A 23,631-nucleotide genomic window follows, 5' to 3' on the forward strand; every position below is an offset into this window, starting at 1 on the left:
TCTGCATCTCCAACAAAAACAGAGGAGTGCTGAAGTCCAACCTCTCTGAGCTACGAGGAATGACATGGTGATTCTAACAGGTGCACGTCCTCTGAGCTTCTTCATCATCCCGACTCCCCTTCTCTCCCTCCAGAGCGGCCATGTCCAGATACTCATCCAGAGACCCCAGCAGGTTGGCCACATCTCTCTTGTGAGCTTGCAGCACCAGTTCTGTGACACGGGTGAATGACTGCAGGGGAAAGAAAAAAAACACAAAAAAAAAAGGATGTTTCATGGATATTTCCAGAAACTGTGCACGTTTCTGCTGAGACATTTATTTTAGAGACACTACCTCACTGATGTTGCTGCTGGTAGAAGCGCTGGTCTCAAAGAACTCCATGCCGTATGCGTCTGCTAGCTGGAATTCAGGTAGATATGGATGAGAATAAAGAAAGTAAAAGCACTGTAGAGGTTTTTATTTTTTCCCTCTATGGGTAAATAAATCCAAGCTTAGGGGACTATAGTCCATCTAAAAGCTAAAGAGCACAAATTCCATCCTTTATAACACTGCTGGAGATAATCTGTCTCGTGCTTTTGCTCATCCTCAAAGTCAAACAGAGCCTTTACATAAACACAATAAAAATGATAATACAACCAGCTACGTCCTTGAATAAAGGAAGGATATCTCTAACCCTGCTTCCTTGATCTGTTGTCACTTGTCTCCCGAGCTCCTCGTCAGCTTTATTTCCCACCAGGATCGACTGCACCTTTTCTGGAGCAAACTACAGCAAGACAGAAAATACGAAACAGGAACCTCAGGGATGAAGGAGTTCAGTATGTTATCGATCAGTCCAAGACTCAGCGTGCAGCGAGAAGTGGAAGTTCAGCAGACGGGAATATAAATAAGTCACTGTGCAGCCGGTCGCCTTACTTCATCCACATCCCCGGCCCACTTCCCTATGTGCTGAAAGGACGGCTCATTTGTGATGTCATACACAAATACGACACCCTGCACAAGAAGAAATACAAAAAAGAAAATGTGTGAAAAATCAACGGTGCTTTAGACGTGCATTCTTGTCCGTTCATACCTGTGCACGTCTGAAGTACTGTTTGGTAATGGTGTGGTACCGCTCCTGACCGGCCGTGTCCCTGCACCAAAGACAATACACATCACCACACAATCGGCACCCCAGTATGTTTCTATTATGTTTTATATAATGATGCCACGGCCTCACATACCAGATCTGCACTCGTACCTTGATCCCATCGATCTCTAATGTTTTCATCTTAAAGTCAACTCCTGAAAAAAAAAGAAAAAAAAAAAGAAAAAACAGAGGATGAACACAAAAACAAATTGTGACACAAACATTTCAGAAAATGAATCACTTTAAGAGCACTTTAATATCTCCAAGATCTCATATTGATTATGAGAGAGTTGGACCAAAGTTTCTCAGTGGGGTTAAGGTTACGGTCTGGACTCTGGTGGTCAATGCATGTGAGAAAATGATGTCTCAGAATCCCCACATTGTCTTCTTGCAATATGCTGTTGCCATCGGCGATTGATGGGATACCCTGGTCATTCACTATATTCAGTAGACAGTTGAGCTCACTATCTGAGCACATAAACCCGACCAACCACACCAACCCCAGATCATAGCCCTTCCCCCACAAGCTTGTACGATGGGAACTAGGCATGATGGGTGCTTCACTTCATCTGCCTCTCTTCTTACCCTGATGCATCTATCACTCCAGAACAGGGTCAATCTGGACTCAACTGACCACATGACCCTCTTCCACTACACCACAGTCCAATCTTTACGCTCCCAAGCAAGCTGAAGCCTTTTTTTTCCAGCCTCATAGCTGTTTTGCACATGTGGAAATACTGTTACTTTCACCATCAAACACAGCTGTGAGTTCTACTACTGTTTCTTTATTATTTAATTTCAAATGACTAAGAGATCACTAATCACGATCATTCGAGACCTTATCCTGACCACATTTCTACCTAGAAGATAACGGTCCCTGAATATCCTTCCAGTTTTTAATAATATGTTGGATGAGTCTGAACACACTTTTGATGGTTTCAGTAACATCCCTAGTTGTTTTCTTTACTTGATGTCAATAATTAGACCAGTCTGGAAGAGATTCACATCTCTTCCATGACCACAGGGAGTATCATTCAGCATGAATTGAGAAGCATCAGCCTTAAAGGACCTATTATGGCATCTAATACCTATTTTAAACGGGCCTTGAATGTCTTAAAAACAAGCTTTTGATTGTTTTTAGTAAATAAATTAGAAATTCAGCCTCTGAGCCATGTCTTTATCTTCCCAGTTTCTAACCTTCTCCATGAGGGATTCTGAGTGGGCGGGCGGCTATGATAATGAGGCTCTGTGCTGATTGGCTGCCTGACGCGAATGACGCGATACACCACTACGAAAAAATGGTGGAAGCTCCGGCCGGTGGAGGAGTTGTTGTTGTTCCGACCAGGGTTAGTTGTGGACGTGGTTTCACGCATCGCTCCCGTCGTTACGTAACGATGGGAGCAGAATCTGAACGGCTCGTAGAAGCCACATCACACTGGATGGCTCATCCGGGCGGCTGTACAGACACTGCAGAATTTGGTTGCTTTCCTCTTTCTCTGAGTTTGCAGGCTGAGGGGAGACCACTTTATATATGTTAAAGCAAGAAAAAACGTGTTTTCCATAATAGGTCCCCTTTAAATCATTTGTTGCCAGCTGAAACAAAATGATCCATGCAGCAATTATCCAATCAGAGGCTCTTACCCGTTTGTTTAATTACATCCAGGTGGTGACGGGTTGTGTGTGCAACCTGTGACGAAATGAGCTCACAGTGCTGAAGCATCAACCAGCGGAAAACAGAAGAAGTTCCTTTGTGCTGGGACTAATAAATACTTATAAATAAAAAAATGTTTTCCATCAGTGAACATCGCTATAGTATTGAAAGTTTCCTCCCAAATTGGTTGAATGTCAGTCAGGAGGATTTTGTTTGCGATCAGAAAACTTTAAGGGAGCCCAAGAGCCATGTTTGTTGTCTGAAGACCGTTGTAGACTTTTAATGTCCAAAAGCATATAACCACACTAAAAGGAGGAGAAAGAAGCTCAATAAAACATGTGAATAATCCCTTTGTGGTACTTCACTCGGGCTAGTTTCTGAGCGTTTCGTGACGGTTGCTCAGAAACCACTTTTTTGATGCAAAACTGCTGCACAGTGCCACATTTTAAATCAGTCTCCTTAAAGATGGAGGCTGCAGCTCATGGGAATGACAAAGTGGGGGGGATTTTCTGCTAGGTGACAGTACAAGGAAGCTAAGAAATGCAACTAAGCACCAATGTTGGTGATTTATATTCAAATAGGACCATAGCAGATGGGCCTGTACTATAGTTTTCAAACTTGACTTGGCCAAAGCTTAATTAGTTATTTAAAATATTAGCAGATTACGATTGTACAATGCTTTTCTTTGAGATGTTACACCTAAATACAGTATGAATCAATGAGACGGGCCATAATATCACCTGTCGATTTAATCCTACAAGTATAAAAAGTGACTTTAAAAACCATTTCCATTTAAAACAATGTGCAACTTTCACTATACAAATACAGTCAACTGTGTTCTCCCTAACTTTTTATTTTGAGACATTCTGTGTATCTGTTGAATTAAGGCAATGGCTCAGAGATCTCAGTTTTCTGACTAATCCTTTGTTTAAAATACTCAAAACGACAGTCTTCACAGATTCTGGTCCACGTTGTCATGACAGCTTCGTGGAGATGTAGCAGATTTTAAGAAGTGCTGTCTTGATGCAGTTCTTCCGTTACACCTCATCCTGAAAAGACTGTCGGACTAAGATCTTTGTCACCTCGCTGTCTTGAGATGAAACAGACTTTAAAATACATGACACTGATCCTGCCGTCAGCAGGGCTGCAAACGGGAGGGATTATTCTGGAAAAATTCAAGAAACTTTCCATGTGACGTGAATAAGATGACAAATTTGGGAAATATTCAACTTTATAAAATGCTTCCTAAACAGTGCCATGCATAGATGTATCATTTTGGAAAAATAAAAATAATTTACAACACAATGCTGGATAAACAAACAGATATAGGCTAAAGGAACAGATGAAAACTCCTTAATCAAGATGCTGAATCAAACTATAACCTACATTCTTGTATAATAACACAAAACTTGCTGGCAGAAGGGGTTAAAAAAAATAATTATCAGCATTACAGCTGTGCAATTGTGGTTTCAGTTTTAGCTCATAACAATCACAACAATCACAAAAATGCAATCAGAAAAGAAAAAACCCAGCTCTTTGGCCACATGCGATCATGGCTGGGTGATTCTCGAGTATTAAGGTCACGCTGGTGTTTCTGGATACAAATATTTGAGAGATTAACTGAGCAGCTCTACCAGAACCTGCTATGCTGATATGAAACATTTTCATTTAGTCTGAAATTTGATTCAGTCAGAAATTTAAATTTACAGTGGAAATCTTAAAATGTTTATGTTATTTGATAAATGCAACATGCATCAAGGGTCAGTGGATAATCACTGTAAATAATCAGGATTCCAATGGGGACTGTAATCATGATAAGAATAATCACGTTTTTTTCCCCCAATAATCAATATCAAGCTCAGTACCACGTTGAACCTCTTAAAGAAATATAACCGAGTTACGCCCCTTTTCCATTATACAGTCGGTCTCAGTCGTTTTCCATTACAGTTCAGTACCACCTCAACGTGGGTGGGGCCTTGTTCCTCAGAATCGTACCGTTTGCCTGATTGTTCCCCCTGTTAGCGGCCGTCGGCCACGAGGCACCGAAACGTGTGGACCTCCTCGTTGCACCACGGGGTAGGTTTAGTAGTTTTCGCAGTCCCAAAGTTTAGTTGTAAAGTAAATATCGGGGTCGCTTTTGCCAAGTTTTAAATATGGCGGGTGTGAAGGAGTTGCTCTCAAGACTCATCAGAGACGTTACTTTCTGGCCAATCAGTGGCTTGCAGCCCGGTGACTTTGCATTTTCAGCCCGACTCAGCTCGGTTGGAAAACCGGCCAAGTAGGTGTGAAAAGGGAGGTACTAATTGGTACTACTGCCCAGTGGAAACCACTTAAAACAGCACAGAGTTGAGCCGAATTCTAGTAGAAATGAGCTATGGAGCTATTCTCCATCCTATAGGAAAAATCCCTGGTATATTATTAGATGATAAAGTGTGTGCAGTAAATGTAGAAAAAGAACTGCTGGTACAGTACTTCCACTTGGATATTTATGACAAAATAGGCAAGAGTTAGAAACATCTAGGGACAGTAGTTTACGTGACATACTGTAGTTGACTTTAACAGACCTATAAGGAGGGGATAACTGGAAGGAGATGCGTGTACAAATACGCCTTTTATACACTTTCTGTACACTTACAAAGTTAAAACTACTTTGGTTTATCTGTATGGACCCTACATGCTGCCACTTACGTGGAATACACGTGGAATACACGTTAGTGGCAGCATGTATAGGGACTCTAACATCTTAAGGTCTTGTCAGAGCCTTAAAAAAAAGCTATTTTGGTGTCCCAGATAGCGCGGCGGATTGAGCGGGTGCACCGTGTGCGGAGGCTATCGGCCTCATGCAGGCATTGGAGGTTCAAGTCCCGGCCTATCGCTCTTTGCTGCGTGTCTTCCCCCCTGTCCCTACCCGTTTCCAAATGACAAAATTTACAGAATTTTGCAGCCCCAGCTGACAGTAACCATTGGATTAACATGTATCTACTGTGGACAGAGGTGATTGATATCTGCGATATTACTCGGTGGACTGTTGACCCGAAATGATGCTCTTGCCATTATACTATTAGCAGTCTGACTTATTGATTAAATAAGCACACAACTTTCAGCTTTTGTTGAGTTTGGCGGCTCCTTTGGACAAAATCGGTAGTGCTTTACCAGAAAGAACACTCCATTTCCCATGAGCACCAGCGCGTACTGCCGGAAAACCCCCGTCCCCGTCGCGTGCATTTGTTTTGATGAGAGAAGACGGGACGGACTTTCAAAACTACTTTTCTGTTTTCAGCGGTCGTTTGCAGGATGGATAGTTGGTAATGTATCTATTTTTGGCTAAACAATATAATATGACGATGTTGAAAAACACTAAGTTCAACTTGGTTTTATTCAGTTGTTTCAGCGAGATAATGCGCCCTACAAACTCATCGGTCTGCACCTTTTTCCTGTCACGTTTTTTAGAGAGACTTCGTCATAAATTAGTAGTCCAACATACTTACTGACAAAATAAAAAAATACTTTATAACCTGTGAATAACTGAATGCCCATTCCTTATACTTTGCAGATCAGCCCTGCACAATTTTACAGTTCTCAGGAAAAATACTAGAACCCAAGATGAATCCCCTGTATGTGAAAACATTGTAATTTTGATTCTAATTGAACATAGAACTCTATTTGTATCATAACAATTCTGTCTCTTGTTTTATCCCCATAAATCCCCATCGGTCGGACATCCCTCCTCATCTATCATCTCACGCCAGCGAGTGAACGCCGGGCCAATGTTTATTCTTGTCCGGGCATTTTTTTATTTTTTGTCCGGGCATTTAGTTTGTTACTCTCCCGCTTTCTTTTTTCGCCTCTTCCGATAAAACTTTTATTTTCTTCGGTTTTTTCGCTGCTTCGGCCATGAGCTCTGCGCTCCACGCCCCGCCCAGCTTTCGTCTCGACTACGAATCGGGAAGGAGGGGGAAGTGACGTATGCCGTAAAGCAGTCAAAGCCATAAAAATTAGTAGTTTTTTAGTGTGGAAGGGTTCCTACCATGCTCCTCAAAGTTACATAGTGCCAGTGAAGGCGATACAGACCCCTCAGACCATGACAGAGGTTCATTAAACCTTTTAACTAGTAGTAATAAGAGAACACACATCACTCCAATTTTATCCTCTCTTCACTGGCTTCCCATTAAATTTCGCATCCATTTTAAAATACTGGTGCTAACTTTCAGAGCTTTGCATGGCCAAACACCACAATACATCGCTGACCTCCTCCTACCTTATGCGCCAAATCGGGCTCTTAGATCAGCACACCAATCGTTACTGTCTGTCCCTCAAACTCGTTATAAATCCAGAGGTGACCGTGCTTTTCAAGCTGTTGCGCCAAAATTATGGAATGCTCTCCCTTCACACCTGCGTTCTCTGGACTCTTGTGAAGGCTTTATGAAGCAGCTGAAAACGTTTTTATTCAGACAGGCTTTTGGTTAACCGTTTATTGTGTCTCTGCGTTGCTGCTATGTTTTTAATTGTGCGTTGCGACTATGTTTTTAACATGCCAGCCCAGTGCTGTTTTCTGTACCTTGTTAATTTTTTCTAGGTTTTTATATATATGTATACTATTGGTATCTTTTCTTTTTAATCTCTTTTAATTTGTGTGCCTTTTTTTTTTTAATGTAAAGCACTTTGTGATTTTATATCTGTGAAAGGTGCTATATAAATAAACTTTACTTACTTACTTACTTACTTACTTAAACCTGTTGGAAGTTGATGTACCATCACAATGACTCTGGAAATATTATATTAAGGTGGAAAAGTTACATAGTGCTGCTTTAAAGGAATGATGGAGCTCTGCTCCTGTGTGGTAAATGTGAAATTATGACCCCAACATCTGAGGTAGGCTGCAGGAATGTAGCCAGTGTCACCCTTTGCCTCAGTTTACAGTTGATATGAAGTGTGATCTGTGGTCCTCAGTAGCTGTGATCCCATGTCCTTGTCCAAACATGCCCTTTTATTTTATAAAACTGGTTGCAACAAGCAGATAAAGGAGATATTGTTGCCTTTCGTCACCATGAACCAGTTTGTTTATTTTTCTCTGATACAGACAATCAGAGTATTTTACCCAAGGAATCACAGCTCACAGGAAGTTTTCGTTTTTCTACCATCCCATGTACAACTTGGAGATTGTTTGGGAGAAAATCTAAGCAGATCCGGAGCTTTTGGACTACTCCAAATAGCTACCAACAAATGCACCAAAGCCAGTTGGTTCACCTTTCTTCCCCAGGAAACACGTCTCATATCATAACAGGAAATGCAAAGGTGGAGTTGTGATGTTATGAGGAAACGTTTGTACTAATGTGATTGACCCAGCCTTGCCATCAAGAAGCGTCACACCTTGGGTAAAGTAAGCATAAACCATAGACCAAACATTTTTATGTGACCATGCACAACAAGTAAACAATATTTCAAAAATACAGAGAGAAAAAGAGCAAAGATTACAGAAAAAGGTTTGAGGAAATATTAAATGTAGGGCTACCAGGAAGTTATTATCCTCCAGCGCCACCACATTCCACAAAATAAAACTTCCAGGAGGGTCCAGTTGTGCGACATCTCAAGTGCTCAGAGACATTACCGGGAATTTTGATTTTTAAAGAAAGAATTATGACTGAGTCAGAACTGAGTAAGACTCACAAGCTGAGGCATCAAGTTTTAACTAAGCAATATTTGAAGAAAGAGGACAGCCCCATTACCCCAGAGGTCGTTCATAAGCTCCATGATGGCAGGGCTGGGGGTGGATGACATTCGCCCTAAGCTTCTTTAGGCTCTGGATGTCGAGGGGCTGTCTTAGTGGAGATTTCCACAACATTGTGTGGACATTGGGGGAAATGGTTTTAGTGCCTCTAGGACTGGAGGGTGCGTTCCAATTACAGAGGAATCACACTCATCAGTTTCCCTGGTAAGGTCTACGCAGGAATACTATAGAGTCCAACTGTGTGTAAAACCTCAGATCCCAGAAGGATCTGAGAGACAATCCAGATTCCATCATGGCCCTGAGACACTGAACCAACTATATACATTTGCCAAGGTCCTGAAGAGGGCAATGTGGACTGCCCAGCTGGTCAACATGCACTAAGAGGACTTGGAGAAGCCATTCAACAGTGGGGGTAGTCTTTGAGTAGTAAGGTATACTGGGTCCTTTGCCATGGAGTTTGGTTTGCATTGCTGGTAGCAAGTTGGATTCATTCCAGTTGCAAGTTGTGTTTTGCCAGAACTCCCCTTTGTTCAATTATCTGGGAGAGATTTGGAGTAGAGCCATTGCTCCTTCATACAGCTGAAAGGGTTCAGTTATCTGGTGACAATGCCTTCTGGACACTCCCCCCCCCCCTTCCCACGCTTGTTCAACCAGGACAAGTCCCCGAAACACACCCGGGAAACGCTGGCGATATTAGAACTCCTGGCTGGCAAGGGAACGCCCTGTATGTTCGGGATCCTGGAGGAAGAGCTGGTGGAGAACGAGAAGGAAAGTCTGGGCCTGTTTAGGTAGCTGTATCCGACTCAGACCAGTATAAGATGAGGATAATGGGTGGGTGGACAGAAAATGCCAATTAAATACATGAATTTTGGAGAAAAAAAAAAAACAAAAAGGAAAAATCACATTTAGACATTCGGTTTTGAGACTTTCTAAACAAAATTTTCACTTTGCAGCTATACTATCTTCACAGCAAACGAAAGACATGCCACAAGTTAATGTCATTAAAAAGATCAGACTGTTAAATCAGACACAATAAGCTATTATATTTAAAGAAAAAGGCTAATGAAAACTATTATGCAATCATAACAATTACAAAGATAATTGGTTACAAAGATAATTTTTGATTGTGATAAGATGCAGATACAATTTGCATACCCTTTTCAAAAATAAACTTTTTTCCTCCTCGTCAAAAAGTAACGTTGAGGCTTTTTTTCTTTTTTTTTCCCACAGTTTTAGGAAAGTTTGGACACCTGAAAGTCAAAGGTATATTTTAATAAGTATTTAGTAGAATTGCTTTTACACTCTAACTTTCCTAACTGCTCTAACTTTTCTTATATGTTTTGGAAAGCTCCATAATCTTGTCCCATTATCTTGCTGGGATTTTGGCCAATTTCATTTGCTGTGTAGACTTTCAGCTCATGTCTGTGCAGCTAATGATACATTCTTTCAGCCAGCATCAGCTGGTGTGTTATTCTTGTTCTGAGGTTCATTTGCACATTTCAGAGCAAAACTTCCTCATCTCTGGAAACACGAGCCATCCACTTTAGGAGTACGTCGATAAATGTGTTTCATGCTGTAGGTAGATAGAGCCAGTCTGCATTTTCTATCAGGGCTGCTCGTGAGTGGAACTTTCTACCCACTGAGATTAGAAACCAATCAAATTATTCTTCTTTTAAATTTTATTTAAAAAAGTGGTTAATTAGTGGTCAAGGCTGTCAACATTGAATTTTAGTGCGTAATTTTCCTGGCTTGCTGCCCTGCCTGTCAGTGTTTGTCTGATGTCACCTGTCATGTTGCCTATTAGTTTGTCTAGTTATAATGTTGCTTTTTGTGCATGTCTTTTTATTCTGTGTTTAGTGCTTTTGTCTTGTTTGTTTTTGGCCTGTTAGTGTGTTATTGTGTCTTGTGTTGCTGATGTTACTGTTGCTGCTTCATGTTGTTTCTGTTTTCGTTTGTAGCAATTGTCTGTTGTTGATCTTATGTTAACCTGTGTGTGTATGTATTTTAGCTTAGTTTTTACCTTTTAATCTTTATTCTGATATAGCCTTTTTATTAGGAAATGTTTTATTGATTGTATCTAATAATTTTTTCTTTCAGGTTGACTATTTTTACACCAGTCCAGGGACAGCGGATGCAAAATAGCCTTTTTGGCTAATTCCGGCACATTTTACATTTGTTTAAATGTGTTATTAATGTGCATTGTCCCTGTTATCTAAACCTTTAAATAAATAAATTAAATAAATAAGATATGTGCACATTATTATTTGACCAGGTGAACGTGGGACCTTCAAAGATCTGGAAATAGCACCCAAAGATGAACCAGATCTTGTTTGATTTCCTCTTGATTTTCCTGTGACGTGAGGCAATCAGGCCCTTTTGTTCGTAGGTGTGACTCAAACTTCCTCCACAACTGTGGTTCCAGGTAAATCAGTTACTCTACCAAAAACCAAAAAAAACAAAAAAAATCTGACATCTACAGCAAGTGCAAGACTTCATGTACAGTATATCCTAACTCAAATACAGTTGCAGGGTTTAATCTTGTGAGAAGCCTTGCCCACCACGCAGTCTCAAGACATTTAACCCTGGTTTATACTCCACAGTACACTCTAGATCTTTATTTACTTTCAGTCACAGTCATTAGTCCCGGAACCAGCCAGGAAATAAGGCAGAACTGATATAAGGCACTAATGTATCTCATCAATCAACAAGCTGGGGAATAAATACAGGATAAATATATCAAAGAGAGGGGTTAGTGCATTTCCTGTTGATACTTTTTCCAGAAAGCCTTTAACAGCAATGCTATTTTATCTTTTTTTTCACCCTCATCTAGAAAAATCTACCTGCAAAGAAAACTGGCGGTAGATCTAGATTTCTAGATTTCGAGGCCCAAGTGATATCACCATTAAATGAGAAATTTAAATATTTTGAGCAAGGTTGTTATCACCTCAGGCAGTCAATCCTGTTAGATAAGCAAGTCTACTTTTAAACTCTGCACAATAGGACAAGAACATGAGTAGGGTTGCCACCTTTCAGAAATAGAAATAAGGGACGCCCTGATTTCAGCAGCGCAGGAGCCAAAAAAAAAGCCCCAAAACTTCTAAACTGAATAAAAATGTGTTTATTTTATATGAAAAAACAAAATGCTTTGATTTAAAGTTTAAAGTGCTTTAATAGCATTGAACTTACATGACTGTACAGACAGCCAACCATACTAGCAACTGAAATAGCCTCCTATGCTCTGTATGTCCACATCAGCCCAGATGTAATATAGCCTACAGGTGAAGAATATGGAGTAAAAGTTAATTTATTTCAATAATTCAACTAGAATATGGTGTAAAAGTTAATTTATTTCAATAATTCAAGTAGAATATGGTGTAAAAGTTAATTTATTTCAATAATTCAACTAGAATATGGTGTAAAGGTTAATTTATTTCAATAATTCAACTAGAATATGGCGTAAAAGTTAACTTATTTCAATAATTCAACTAGAATATGGTGTAAAAGTTAATTTATTTCAATAATTCAACTAGAATATGGTGTAAAAGTTAATTTATTTCAATAATTCAACTAGAATATGGTGTAAAGGTTAATTTATTTCAATAATTCAACTAGAATATGGCGTAAAAGTTAACTTATTTCAATAATTCAACTAGAATATGGTGTAAAAGTTAATTTATTTCAATAATTCAACTAGAATATGGTGTAAATGTTAATTTATTTCAATAATTCAACTAGAATATGGTGTAAAAGTTAATTTATTTCAATAATTCAACTAGAATATGGTGTAAAAGTGAACTTATTTCAATAATTCAACTATAATATGGTGTAAAAGTTAATTTATTTCAATAATTCAACTAGAATATGGTGTAAAGGTTAATTTATTTCAATAATTCATCTAGAATATGGTGTAAAAGTTAATTTATTACAAATCGTGTCCAGTATTAGTTCAATACGGGACGCAACATTTTTTTCCTCAAATAAAGGACAATTCCGTATTTTACGGGACGGGTGGCAACCCTAAACATGAATAGCAAAGCCCCAGCATCTACATGGTGCTGTGTGCAGCACACAGCTGGGTTTCCCGTCTAGGTGTTGAAACGAGCTCAGTGCAAACCTGTTGGATGGCTTCTTACCGATGGTGGAAATATGTGAAGGGTCAAATTCTCCCTCCGTGAATCTGCGCAACATGCAGGTCTTTCCAACCCCGGAGTCTCCGAGAAGGAGCAACCTGAACAAAACGTCGTACTGTTTAGCCATGACCGAAAAACTCAAATAAAAGACAGATCATAGTTTGGCGCAGGTCCTGGCTCAGCTGTCGTGATGCCTTCATGGTCCATCGGAAACGCTCGCCCTCAGCACGGAAATCAACGTAGACACAACCACATCATGGATGTATTATATTAACATGGAACAGCAGATAAAGTGGACCAATCACACCGTTTATATTTGCTTAAACATTTCCTGTTTTGTGACATAGATTGAATCTAATGTATATTCTTTTCAGCTGAAGTAAATTAAAATAAGAATCTCTGTATGTTAAAATGTAGCTGTAATTTTGAAGAGCCTCAAACGCACCACGCGCCTGCATCCTCCAACAGGTTGTTTCCTGCAGTGGAAGAAGTGCTGCACTTTGAGCAGAGTTCACTTTGAATATTGAAACATTGCTGGTTATTCTACGTCTGAAACTTCAGAAAAACAAACAAGAAATGGCACCAGTCAAACACACACTAATCTGGAAACATTAAAAAGTTAATGTTATCGTGTTTTGATAAGATATGTTATTATTGCTTTAATTGCACTGGAAGTTTTTTTTCTTTTTAATTAATTGAATGGGACATTAAAGTGCATCCCATTATGTGTGCTTCTGTACAAAGGCTATCATAAGACTTTATTAAACACACTGAGTCACAAATACATCCAAAAAGATAAAATAATTTTAATTACAGTCTCATATTAAAGGTACGCCTTAACTTGCAAGACAACCAATGCCAGTATGTACAACATACCTGTAATTTCCATGGAACAGATTTAATATTAATAACATACGCACTGATTTACTTCTGGGGAGAAAACAAACAAACAAAAAAAAAACAGGCAAATATTCCAAGAGAGGGCTTTTCTTTTCAGAACGGACACTATTTAAGGGTATACAGTGTTATGTACTACACAACGAATTGACTTCCATTAAAAAAATAAAAGTCATTACCATTGACTGCATTATCTAACATTCAGTATCAATTTTTAATTTTTTTTTTTTAAACCACATTTATTTATTAAGAATAAAAATAGAGGGAAATAAATACTTGAACCTGTGAAAGTCCTCTAAATGAGGAAGCCAACCTGCTCTCGAGCCAAGCAGAATGGAGATCAGGCCTATGAATATACTATATAAGGGTAAGAAATTAATTTGAGCATCACTATAAATAGAGGAATTCATTTGAGTACGCAAATATATCAAAGACAAAGATGTCAGCCGCCTACACTGAATAAGGAAGGTTGCATATTGCATACCAGACACTTTTACCAAAAGCAACTTCACATTCTTCTCTGGAAAAATAAGGTGTAGTATCACTAACTACTGTTTCATCGAAGGTGGCAAAGTTTTACAACCCCAGCAGATTTTCAGAGGTCGTTCATAACAAACAACGAAAAAAATAATGATTTTGTAGTTTGACTACATCTGATTATGAATGGTTAAGCATGAAGTTCTTCAAAACTGCAGAGCTGCCTCACTTTAAAGGATCTTAAAAGTCCTTGCTGGGCCATAAAAGGAGTGACGGGAAGCTTGCCGGTAGGATGCAGGAAGGTAGAAGCGTTTTTGTACATACAGTAATAGCACCTTTCTCGCACAGGCCCCACCTCGTCACCTGGAGCGAGTGCGAACAGGTAAGAGAAGCGGGGGGCTGGTGGGTGAAGAGAGTCTCTATCAAGAGCTGGGGCTCTAGCTCGGCTCCACTCGGAGCTTCTTTCTGTTCGGTGGCTTGTCCCGCTCCGAGTCAGAGCTAGAGTCGGACCCGCCGTCGAAGGCGGATACGGCGCTCCCTTTGCAGTTTGTGTACAAGCTGCTGTCAGAGGAGTAGTTCGTCTGGAGCTGAGTGTTCCCCTTGGCCTTCTCCAGTGCGCGGACTGCCGGAAACAGACAGCAAGGCATTCAAAACATCAATAAAACTGCATGGTAAAAAACTAAAGTGAACATATTTCAGAATAAAATCCTCCACTGACCCTGTTGCTCCAGCAGTGAGTTCTGCTTCTTTAAATCATCAATATCTTGCTGGTGGGTGTGGTTTTTTCTCCTCATGAACTGGATGTACTCCGTGGCTTTGTCCAGAATCTGTGCTCGGGAAGCCTGCTTAACGAAAACAATGTGAAAGAGCCGTGCAGCGAAGCACATGTTTTTCTCTTGTTTTAATCAGGTGAACGAAGGCATACAGAGATCACTGATGGTGTCATACATGTATTTTGTTAATTTCACATATTCTGCAGTCAACAAGTGCTATTGCAGGGATCAAGCCCCTTGTTCAGAAGTACAGACTATATAAACTTATAGGCCAACGAGCAGCCTCACTCCTACGATAAGGATGAAATTAATAACTTGGAATTTGTACTTGTAGTGCACAGGTGTCAAACTGAATCCCAGAAGGGCCGGTGTCCTGCATGTTTTAGATGTTTCACTGCTTTAACACACCTGATTCTAATTAATCATCGTCACCAGCTTGTCATCAAAGTCTGGATAGTTCTGTTGATAACACAGTCACTTGTATCATGGTGCAATGAATCAGGGAAACATCTAAAACCTGCAGGGACACCGGCCCTCGAGGACTGGAGTCCGACAGGCGCTTCCATGCAGAAGAAACACTGCTACATGACAGAGCTGTTTTCCAATTTCTGTTTTTCCAAAGAGTCTGGAAAACCTAATGTACTAAAAAGATGAATGCAGCCACTGAATCATCATCTTTTAGATTGCAGACTTCTGGTTTAAAGCTTGGAGTATAGTGTTATAAAAAGCCAAAGAGACCACAATTAATTCTGTTTTAATCTTGGTCAGATTAAAGAAATTCATCTCCATCCACGTCAACGCATCGAAGGCCTTTTAATGGCGCTTGAGTGGAAACATTTTCTTTGTAAAAATGCAAATCAGGTCCTTGAATGCAACCAAACCCTGTAATTGGTCATCGATTAGCCGGCATGTCTTTGCTCAAGGCCCAAAGTTATACGGAAAATTCAAGAAGAGCGGATAAACAGAGACGTTGAGGAAAAGTGAGTTAGAGAAAACAGAAAATGGAAACAGAATTACCTTTTTAAACACCAGAACAGAAAATGTATCCCTAAATTAATTACCAAATCCAGTTCATTATAAAATGTGCTTAGAAATACATCTTCAAATTAGTAAATTATGAATTACACAATTATTTTTGTAAGAATAATAATTAAAATATCAAATTAAAAACATTAATAAATTAGACTATTTATTTATGGATGTATTCATTTCTTTGCAATCTCATTTAGAAGTCTATACTTCACATTTAATCACCGATCATCAAAATGCTTTATTAGCATTCCACCGACAACCCCGGTCCGCCTTAAGACTGATAATCATCGCTGATGCAGTTTTAATTTCAGCTGTACTTCCATGTAAAGACTTTGAGGATGTTATTTACTGTGCGGCTGCTGGCGCTGCCGAGCACTCATGCTGCTTTTAATCACAACTTGTCCAATATACTTCTACATTTAATACCAACTGCTGTGTGGAAGCAAAAATAAAAGTTAACATCTTGTTGCTGAAGGTGACTGAGCAAACACATGCACTCTGCAACCACTTTTTAGAGGATACAGATGTGGTCAAATTATATCAGTATCAATGTTATGGTGTCATTTTCCACCTAATTTGAAAGTAATAATGATATTTTTGAAAAAGTCAAGGCGAGTTGAGTCAGGGGGCGGGGCTGCCCTCCTTAAGGAAAAGTAGTAAAACTATAGTAGAAGCATGTGTTCAAAGACTTACCTGAGCAAACTATTTAATAACAAGAGTAAACAGAGGGAGCACGATCTTGGCCCTGAGGCAGAGAACATAATCCCTCCTAAACGTTTCAACATTTATTTGGATTATACAGCCACTAGCTTCCGCTCACCTTTTCTCCTTGTAATGCAGGCACAGAATCTCGTAAACCGTGAAAGCTGTCTTTAATGTGGTCCCTGCGTTTGCGTTCCAGCGCGTTGTGATGTGCTCGCTTGTCCGCCTGTAAACACACAACTAAGGTTAGGTGGGAACGTCATGAAAAGGCCGCTCATTTATACAAATAAGCACTTGATTAAAAAAAAAAATTTAAATCAACCTGCTTGTCATTTTTTTATTCAACTTGCAGCAATAGTCCCAGTGTTGCAGATTTTAGGAGACTTTATTTGTGCGTGTGTTAATCTCACTGGCCTGACATAGCAGAGCAGGAACCCCAAGTGCAAGTCAAATGTTTGCAAGGATCTGATCTGTTTGTTTTCAGTTGTTTAAACGGTTAAACCACATCAACACGAAGCAGGCGCACGTCCAGCTGATTGCATACTTATTACTTACCATATGCTGCACAGACCGGCTGTATTTACTGTAAAGTCTGTTTATTTAGCGCTCACTCACGAGTTAGTTGTCTGTTTCAAACGTACATGATTGTTTCACAACCACACGCTCCTCGCTGCATTGTGAAACACAAGTTTATCTTCTGTAGTTAGATACTGGAGATAGACGCGGCTCAAACATTTCAAATGCATCCAATTCACGATTTGATTATTTTTTAATGGATTAGTTTTGCCCTTCAATAAATCTACGGCATCTTTCTGCTAATGTGTTCACCATCCTTCTTTATAAATCCAAACCGTCTCAATCTAGCCTGTTACTGTGATGTCCTCGTCCTTAACCCTCTCCAACCTCATGACTCCCAAAGAGAATAACATCTTCCTCTCTGCCAGCTCTACTTCCCGTTTCTTGGTCAGTGCTGCTGTCTTCAGGCTGTATGGAATTTTTCATCTCCCTTAGGTGTTGTAAACCTCTCCTTTACTATCACAGATTACTCCAGACACTCTTCTTCAACCTGCCTGCCCTCTCTTCTTCATCACACTCCTGTCTCTCCTCATCCGTCCACCTGTCCATCAACTAGACGAATAAGAGGGTTCTCAAGGTCGATCACTGATGCTGTTCCACCTGAAACTCATCTGTTAACCCTACTAAAGTCAATCCTAGTCCTCAGCAACCTCCTGCCCTCCATGTTTTAGATGTTTCCTTGCTCCAACACAGCTGACTCGAAAGAAATGAATGCATTATTAGCAGACTTGTGCAGAACGTGATGACAAACAGACAATGTCGGAGCAGGAAAACATCTAAAACACGAAGGGCAACAGGTCTTGAAGACAAGGACTGAGCAATACTGAAGGGCATGAACATAATATTCAAATTAAACATGAACTTGACCATCTGTAGTACCTTATTATTCAAACACATACACATCGCACCACACTACTTTATTCTGAATTACTTGCAGCGAGTGAAACGTGCGTCCGTGTAAGGAAAAAAGTCAAAATAATAATCTGTAAGTCTTTCGGATGTTACTCACATTAAGTAACACCAGCAGGTCCTGTTTGGACCTGAGAAACTGATACTAACTGGTCAGGACATAGCACACCTGGCATTAAAGGTAGGTTAAGTAATTAAATGTGATTTTTAACCCAGCCATCACTTTTTGTCACATTCAGTAACCATCTCTTCACTGTCTGCTAGCTGCCAGCCTCATGGGTACACTATAAAAAAAAAACATTATTAAAAGAATTGCGGTTCTGAGCAATGCCCAGGGCTGACTTAGGTAGGAGCACTGGGTGATAAAATGGGGGGAAAAAAATCAGGATAAAAAAATATGAAAAAAAATGTAAAGAAGCTAGCTTTCTATCAGAATGATAAATTATCAATCAATATGGGAGGAAAACCACATCATTTTTGTCGGTGCAATTAATAGAATTGATAAAGTGGTGAAACTGGTTAAATTCCTTGCAGGAGCTAAGCACCTATCAAGTTAACAATTGTTATTGAAGTATTGTGGTTTCTTAATCACAGAAAAAAAAATTAAATGATACACTTGAAGAGCCAGGAGTATTGTTTTCTCCTATAGAGCTATTCAAATATTTGTTTTTCCATCACTGCGTCTTATTTTTTTTTCTTCTCCTAGGTGCACAAAATGCAGATAACATGAAAATTATATTAAACATAGAAACATAAAGTTAAAGGTTATCGGTATCACCTTTTAATTTTTTCAATTAGATATTCTTTCATTATCCTGCATTTCTTCTTTCTGTTTTGTTTCAAATGTCAACAAATGTCACAGAAATTGCTTGCCCTACCTCTAAAATGTGTGCCAAATGACCAGACCTGACCTTCTATGTGCAGATCATATTATTTTTGCTAAGAAACATAAACCATGTGTTTTTTATCCCCAAAGCCAGCAGCTGGAAATAAAGTTTCCTCGCAAAAGAGGCCAGAAATAGGACAACGACCCCATAAACGTTTTTTTGTGCTAAATACTGTGGTCATTCACACAGAATCAAGTGTGTCATCGCTTCAGCAGATGATATTAGTTCATCAGTTGCTGAGTCTGTCCCAGGATGCTTTTTAAGTGTATTTGGACAAAAGTGTCCCAGACTGGCTTCAAATGTGTCCAGTGTTTGGAATATGTTTAGTATGTGATTGGATGCATGTTAACGCCAGGTCTGAACGGATAAATAAGTAAATAAATAGATTTCAGTTGTACTGTAGCTCTACAGCCATAAAAAGGATGAGGTAATACAACAACTGCTCTCACCAGGGTTGCCATCCGTCCCTGAAAATACGGAATTGTTCCGTAATTGGGAATTTAAAGTTGCGTTCCGTATTGAACCAATACAGACACATATTATGCTCTTATTTATTGATGTCATAATATACAGGTGAAGGTCTGAAAATTTGAATATATTGCAAAACTTCATTCGTAGTAAATTCAACTTAAGGTGAAACAAATATATTATTTCCCACTACATGCAAAGTGAGATATTTCAAGCCTTTATTTGTTATAATTTATGTTATTATGGCTCACCGTTTATGAAAACCCCAAATAAAAAATCTCAAACAATTAGAATATATTATGAAATCATTAAACAATTAAATCATCAAAATTATAAGAAATAAAAGCTTAACATATCTTGCTTTGCCTGTAATGAGAATATGTAATATACATGTATTAGTTTCACATTTTAAGTTGAATTATTGAATTAAACTAACTTTTACACCATATTCTTCACCTGTAGCTTTATTCTACATCTTGGCTGATGTGGACATACAGTATCATAAGAGGCTATTTCAGTTGTTAGTATGGTTGTCTGTCTGGACAGTCATGCAAGTTCAATGCTATTAAAGCACTTTAAATCGTTTTGTTTTTTCATATAAAATAAATACATTTCTATGCATTTTAGAAGTTTTGGGGATGTCCCTTTTTTTGGCGCCTGCGCTGCTGAAATCGGGGCGTCCCTTATTTCTATTTCTGAAAGGTGGCAACCCTAGCTCTCACAATATATAGGACCTAAATGTATTTCATAGTTATTTTTAAATGATGCAGAGCATAATTTAATGAAGTAACCTGTCTATGTACAACAAGAGCACAAAACTCTCGTGATGAATTAAATTCTATGAATCCATGAAAATGACTTCGTCATAGGTTTGTCGAAACGGATAACTCACAATCACACCTGAATACTGTCAAGTCTGGAGCGATTCTTTATTTTAAGCTAAATAAATGCAGGTTTATTCTCTTAAAAAATAAATTAATAAATAAATCATCCAGCACCCTCTTTAATATTCATGCTGCCTCACTCTGCTGCACCTCTCACTTTTTATTTCTTTTGTACAATTTTAAATTTTTTATCTTGTATTTTTGCATAATTCTTGTCTGTAGAAATTGTAAATAGGTCATACTTATTCTCACTACCTCAAACTGCTGCACCTTAAAATGTTTATAATTTTTGTACATAGAAATTCCACATTTGTCTATTGTTCATTTGTTTATTGTTCACCTTATACCATAGAGAGCGAAACTACCGGAGTCAAATTCCTTGTTGGACAATGTTCGAACCTGGCCAATAAAGCTGATTCTGATTCTGATTAAAAAGAGAGAAGCCACATCCCACCATTAAACCTGAATTATGGTTCACGTTAAATCGACGCAGAGCCTACGCCGTAGGGTACGGCGTAAGGTACGCGGCGACGCGCAACATACGCCGTAGGTTCTGCGTTGGTGTGACGCGGAACTATAAACTCATAGTTGCGTGCGGCTGCGCGGCTGTACGTGCGACATGAGCCGTACGAGAGAACATCGAGTACTTGTGCTGCGTTCCATTTACCTCGGAAGTCGGAACTGGGAACTGGGAATGACGTCACAGCCGAGTTATCAGCGTTCCAGTTACAAAGTAGGTAAACAAGTTTGTAGTTCGCATATACCACATGAAAAATGTAAATTACACTATAGCAGCATATATATGCCGAACAATACTTGCATACGACTGATTTTGTGTGACCAAAACTAGATTGAAGTGCTACGAATTTTTACAGAGCTCTCTTCTACTGTTTACAACCGGGGCAGCCATCTTGGAACGTGAACTCGGGGGTGGTGAAGACTCTCCCACTTTCCCAGTGGGAAATCCCACTTCGAGGGGCGTTCCAGTTGAAAATTCCGACTGGGAACTGGGAAACCCCCACTTCCGAGGACAAATGGAACGCGGCATGATGCCTGTTCAGCCCCGCTAGTCCTCCCCGGCCATGCCAAACACGCACAGAGCTGTCTGAAACACACACGCATCTAACATACTTTACAAATGAAAATAGATAAATGAATATCCCGGCCTAGATGCAGCATTTTATTTGAAGGACCAACAGGTTCAAGCACTAGTCTGAACTGACCTTGCAAACAGCTTAACTATGTTTGTCAATTCACGTCTTCCGTGTATCTGCATGGCTTTGGTTGGATTTTAATTGCTCATATTTTACAACGTCTCTCCCAACAACTGGTTACATGCACTTACAACAACCTGGGCGACCAGTACTGGATATTTTAAACTTCTACAGCTTGTGCGGGCAGACAAATACTGTCAAAGGCGTTACAGGGCGCGACTATTTCCTCTCCAGCACTGCAAAAATGAAATGTACTTCAACCGGAAGCAAAAGCCTCGATTATTGAATAATAAAGGCTTTCGTAGGCAGGATTGATTAAGTTGCTGCTCGGCTAACAAGCTGGCTAGCTGCTTTTTGAGAAGAAACTAAAACACATACATCGCTGTCGACTTCGATGTCATCGTTTTCACTCATTCTTCGGTAAAAAAATAAAAATAAAAAACAAAAAAAAAAGGCAGCTGTCAAAACAAAGTGCGGCGACAACTGGGTGAGGATACAAAGCAGCGCAGAGACGCGCTAAGGCAGAAACATGACGAGAAACTGTTTTCTACACGTGATTCGCCTACACATGGAAGGGAAAACATCGAACCGCGCAGGCGCGATAACAGAGAGCATTATGGGAAATGAAGTATCTCCGAAAACGTCATCATTGTGATTTACGTGCAATGACTGGAGTTTTAACTACAATTCCCACAAGCCCATAACTTTGGACGTCCCACATATAAATACGGCTATCTCTCAAGCAAGATGCAAATAGAGCACCGTTTGGACACTCAGTGTTTCTTCCAAGTGGATGATAATGTCATTTTAATGGTCAACTTACATATATTACATGATATGATTTCAACAATCTGACATCAGCAGCTTTTCTCTGCCTAAGAAGCTGTACAAACACATAGATGGCATACAGTTTATGTGGATGTTAACAGCCTTCATACATGACTCTGTCGTACAATCGTGATGTTTTGCCGTTCAAGTGGACATTGTGTTGCAAGAACAAGGCTTCTGCTCTTCTTCCAGCATATGATTATGAGGCCAGATGGCGGACCAGCTCACTTCAGCTACCCTCCCCCACCTACCATCCAATCTGATCATTTGCCACTATAAGACCCTTAAATAGCCTCTGCAGCAAAACATGACAGCTTATGAACCTGCCGCAGTGCTGCAACGATTTGCTTTTATCATAAGAAATGTTAAGTGTATTACATGAATGGAAATAAAGTTTACATATTTCTATAGTACAGCCCCATTCCCAAAACATTTGGGACACTGTATTATAACAAATAAAAACAAAATGGAGTAATTTGCAAATTTCATAAATCCATATTTTATTCTCAATACAGAATAAACAAAATATTAGGTGTTAAAATTTAGATTTTTTGTGATTTCATGAAAAATATTAGCTCATTTTACATTTTAAGGAGGCAACACCTCAAAAAAGTTTGACAAAGGGCTGGAAAAGTAACTGGCAAAAACCAAAAACAATTAGAGGAGCATTTGTAAACTAATTAGATTTCTTGGCAAGAGGTCAGTAACATGACTGTGTATAAACGGAGCATCTTGGCCTCTCAGGTAAAAATTAACAGAGGTTAACCAAACTGCAAAAAAAATTCAAGAAAATGTTTCTCAACAAAAAATTGCAAAAACTTTGAAGATCCAACCTTCTACGGTGTATAATATCAGGAGGATACTCCGGGAAGAAGGGACAAGGCTGAAGGTCAAAACTGCATGACTGCAGGCAGCACTGTATTAAGAATAGGCATGATTGTCTGCTGGAAATCACTGCATTGGCTCAGGAACACTTCCAGGGATCACTGTCTGTGAACACAGTTCATCGTGCAATTCACTCATGCACTCTATCATGAAAAAACAAGCCATATGTAAACACGTTAATCACCGTCTGATCTGGGCGAAAGCTCATTGGAGGAAATGTTCTGTTGAAATGTTCTAGATGAATCAAAAATTATTTTTTTTCAAAATATTTTTATCCTCGATTTTTTCCCCCATTTTTCATCACCCAGTGCTCTACCTAAGTGACAGTCCTGGGCATTGCTCTCCTCTACCAACCCCGTCAGGGCCCTGCACTGAGCTCAAGTCTCCTTAACTTGAGGAGTGAACAGGCAGCATCTTTCACCAGACAGGGTCGGGCTTCTCCAGTTGTACGTAGCGCGTGGTTATT

At 39.5% G+C, this 23,631-nt stretch overlaps 2 protein-coding genes across 3 annotated transcripts; both read right to left on the bottom strand.

Moving 5' to 3' along the window:
* Window positions 1-64: 64 nt before the first annotated feature.
* On the bottom strand, window positions 65-12,874 carry LOC133462751 (ras-related protein Rab-15-like). The gene is made up of 7 exons (XM_061744168.1): window positions 12,637-12,874; window positions 1,219-1,279; window positions 1,068-1,128; window positions 911-988; window positions 672-761; window positions 332-397; window positions 65-229 (listed from the first exon to the last, which is right to left on the bottom strand). Exons 1-7 carry the CDS (start codon window positions 12,758-12,760, stop codon window positions 74-76), a joined length of 636 nt encoding a protein of 211 aa, XP_061600152.1. The 5' UTR covers window positions 12,761-12,874; the 3' UTR covers window positions 65-73.
* Window positions 12,875-13,419: 545 nt separating this feature from the next.
* Window positions 13,420-22,013, bottom strand: LOC133462753 (protein max-like). 2 transcript variants are annotated; one of them, XM_061744170.1, is made up of 4 exons: window positions 21,831-22,013; window positions 16,633-16,740; window positions 14,726-14,852; window positions 13,420-14,629 (listed from the first exon to the last, which is right to left on the bottom strand). In XM_061744170.1, exons 1-4 carry the CDS (start codon window positions 21,864-21,866, stop codon window positions 14,445-14,447), a joined length of 456 nt encoding a protein of 151 aa, XP_061600154.1. In that variant the 5' UTR covers window positions 21,867-22,013; the 3' UTR covers window positions 13,420-14,444. The 2 variants fall into 2 exon arrangements, with proteins under 2 accessions (XP_061600154.1, XP_061600155.1); XM_061744171.1 differs by having other exon boundaries at window positions 14,726-14,849; window positions 21,831-22,010.
* Window positions 22,014-23,631: the final 1,618 nt, after the last annotated feature.

This window comes from Cololabis saira, chromosome 16 (assembly GCF_033807715.1).
Source record: "Cololabis saira isolate AMF1-May2022 chromosome 16, fColSai1.1, whole genome shotgun sequence".
NCBI classification, from domain to species: Eukaryota; Metazoa; Chordata; class Actinopteri; order Beloniformes; family Belonidae; genus Cololabis; species Cololabis saira.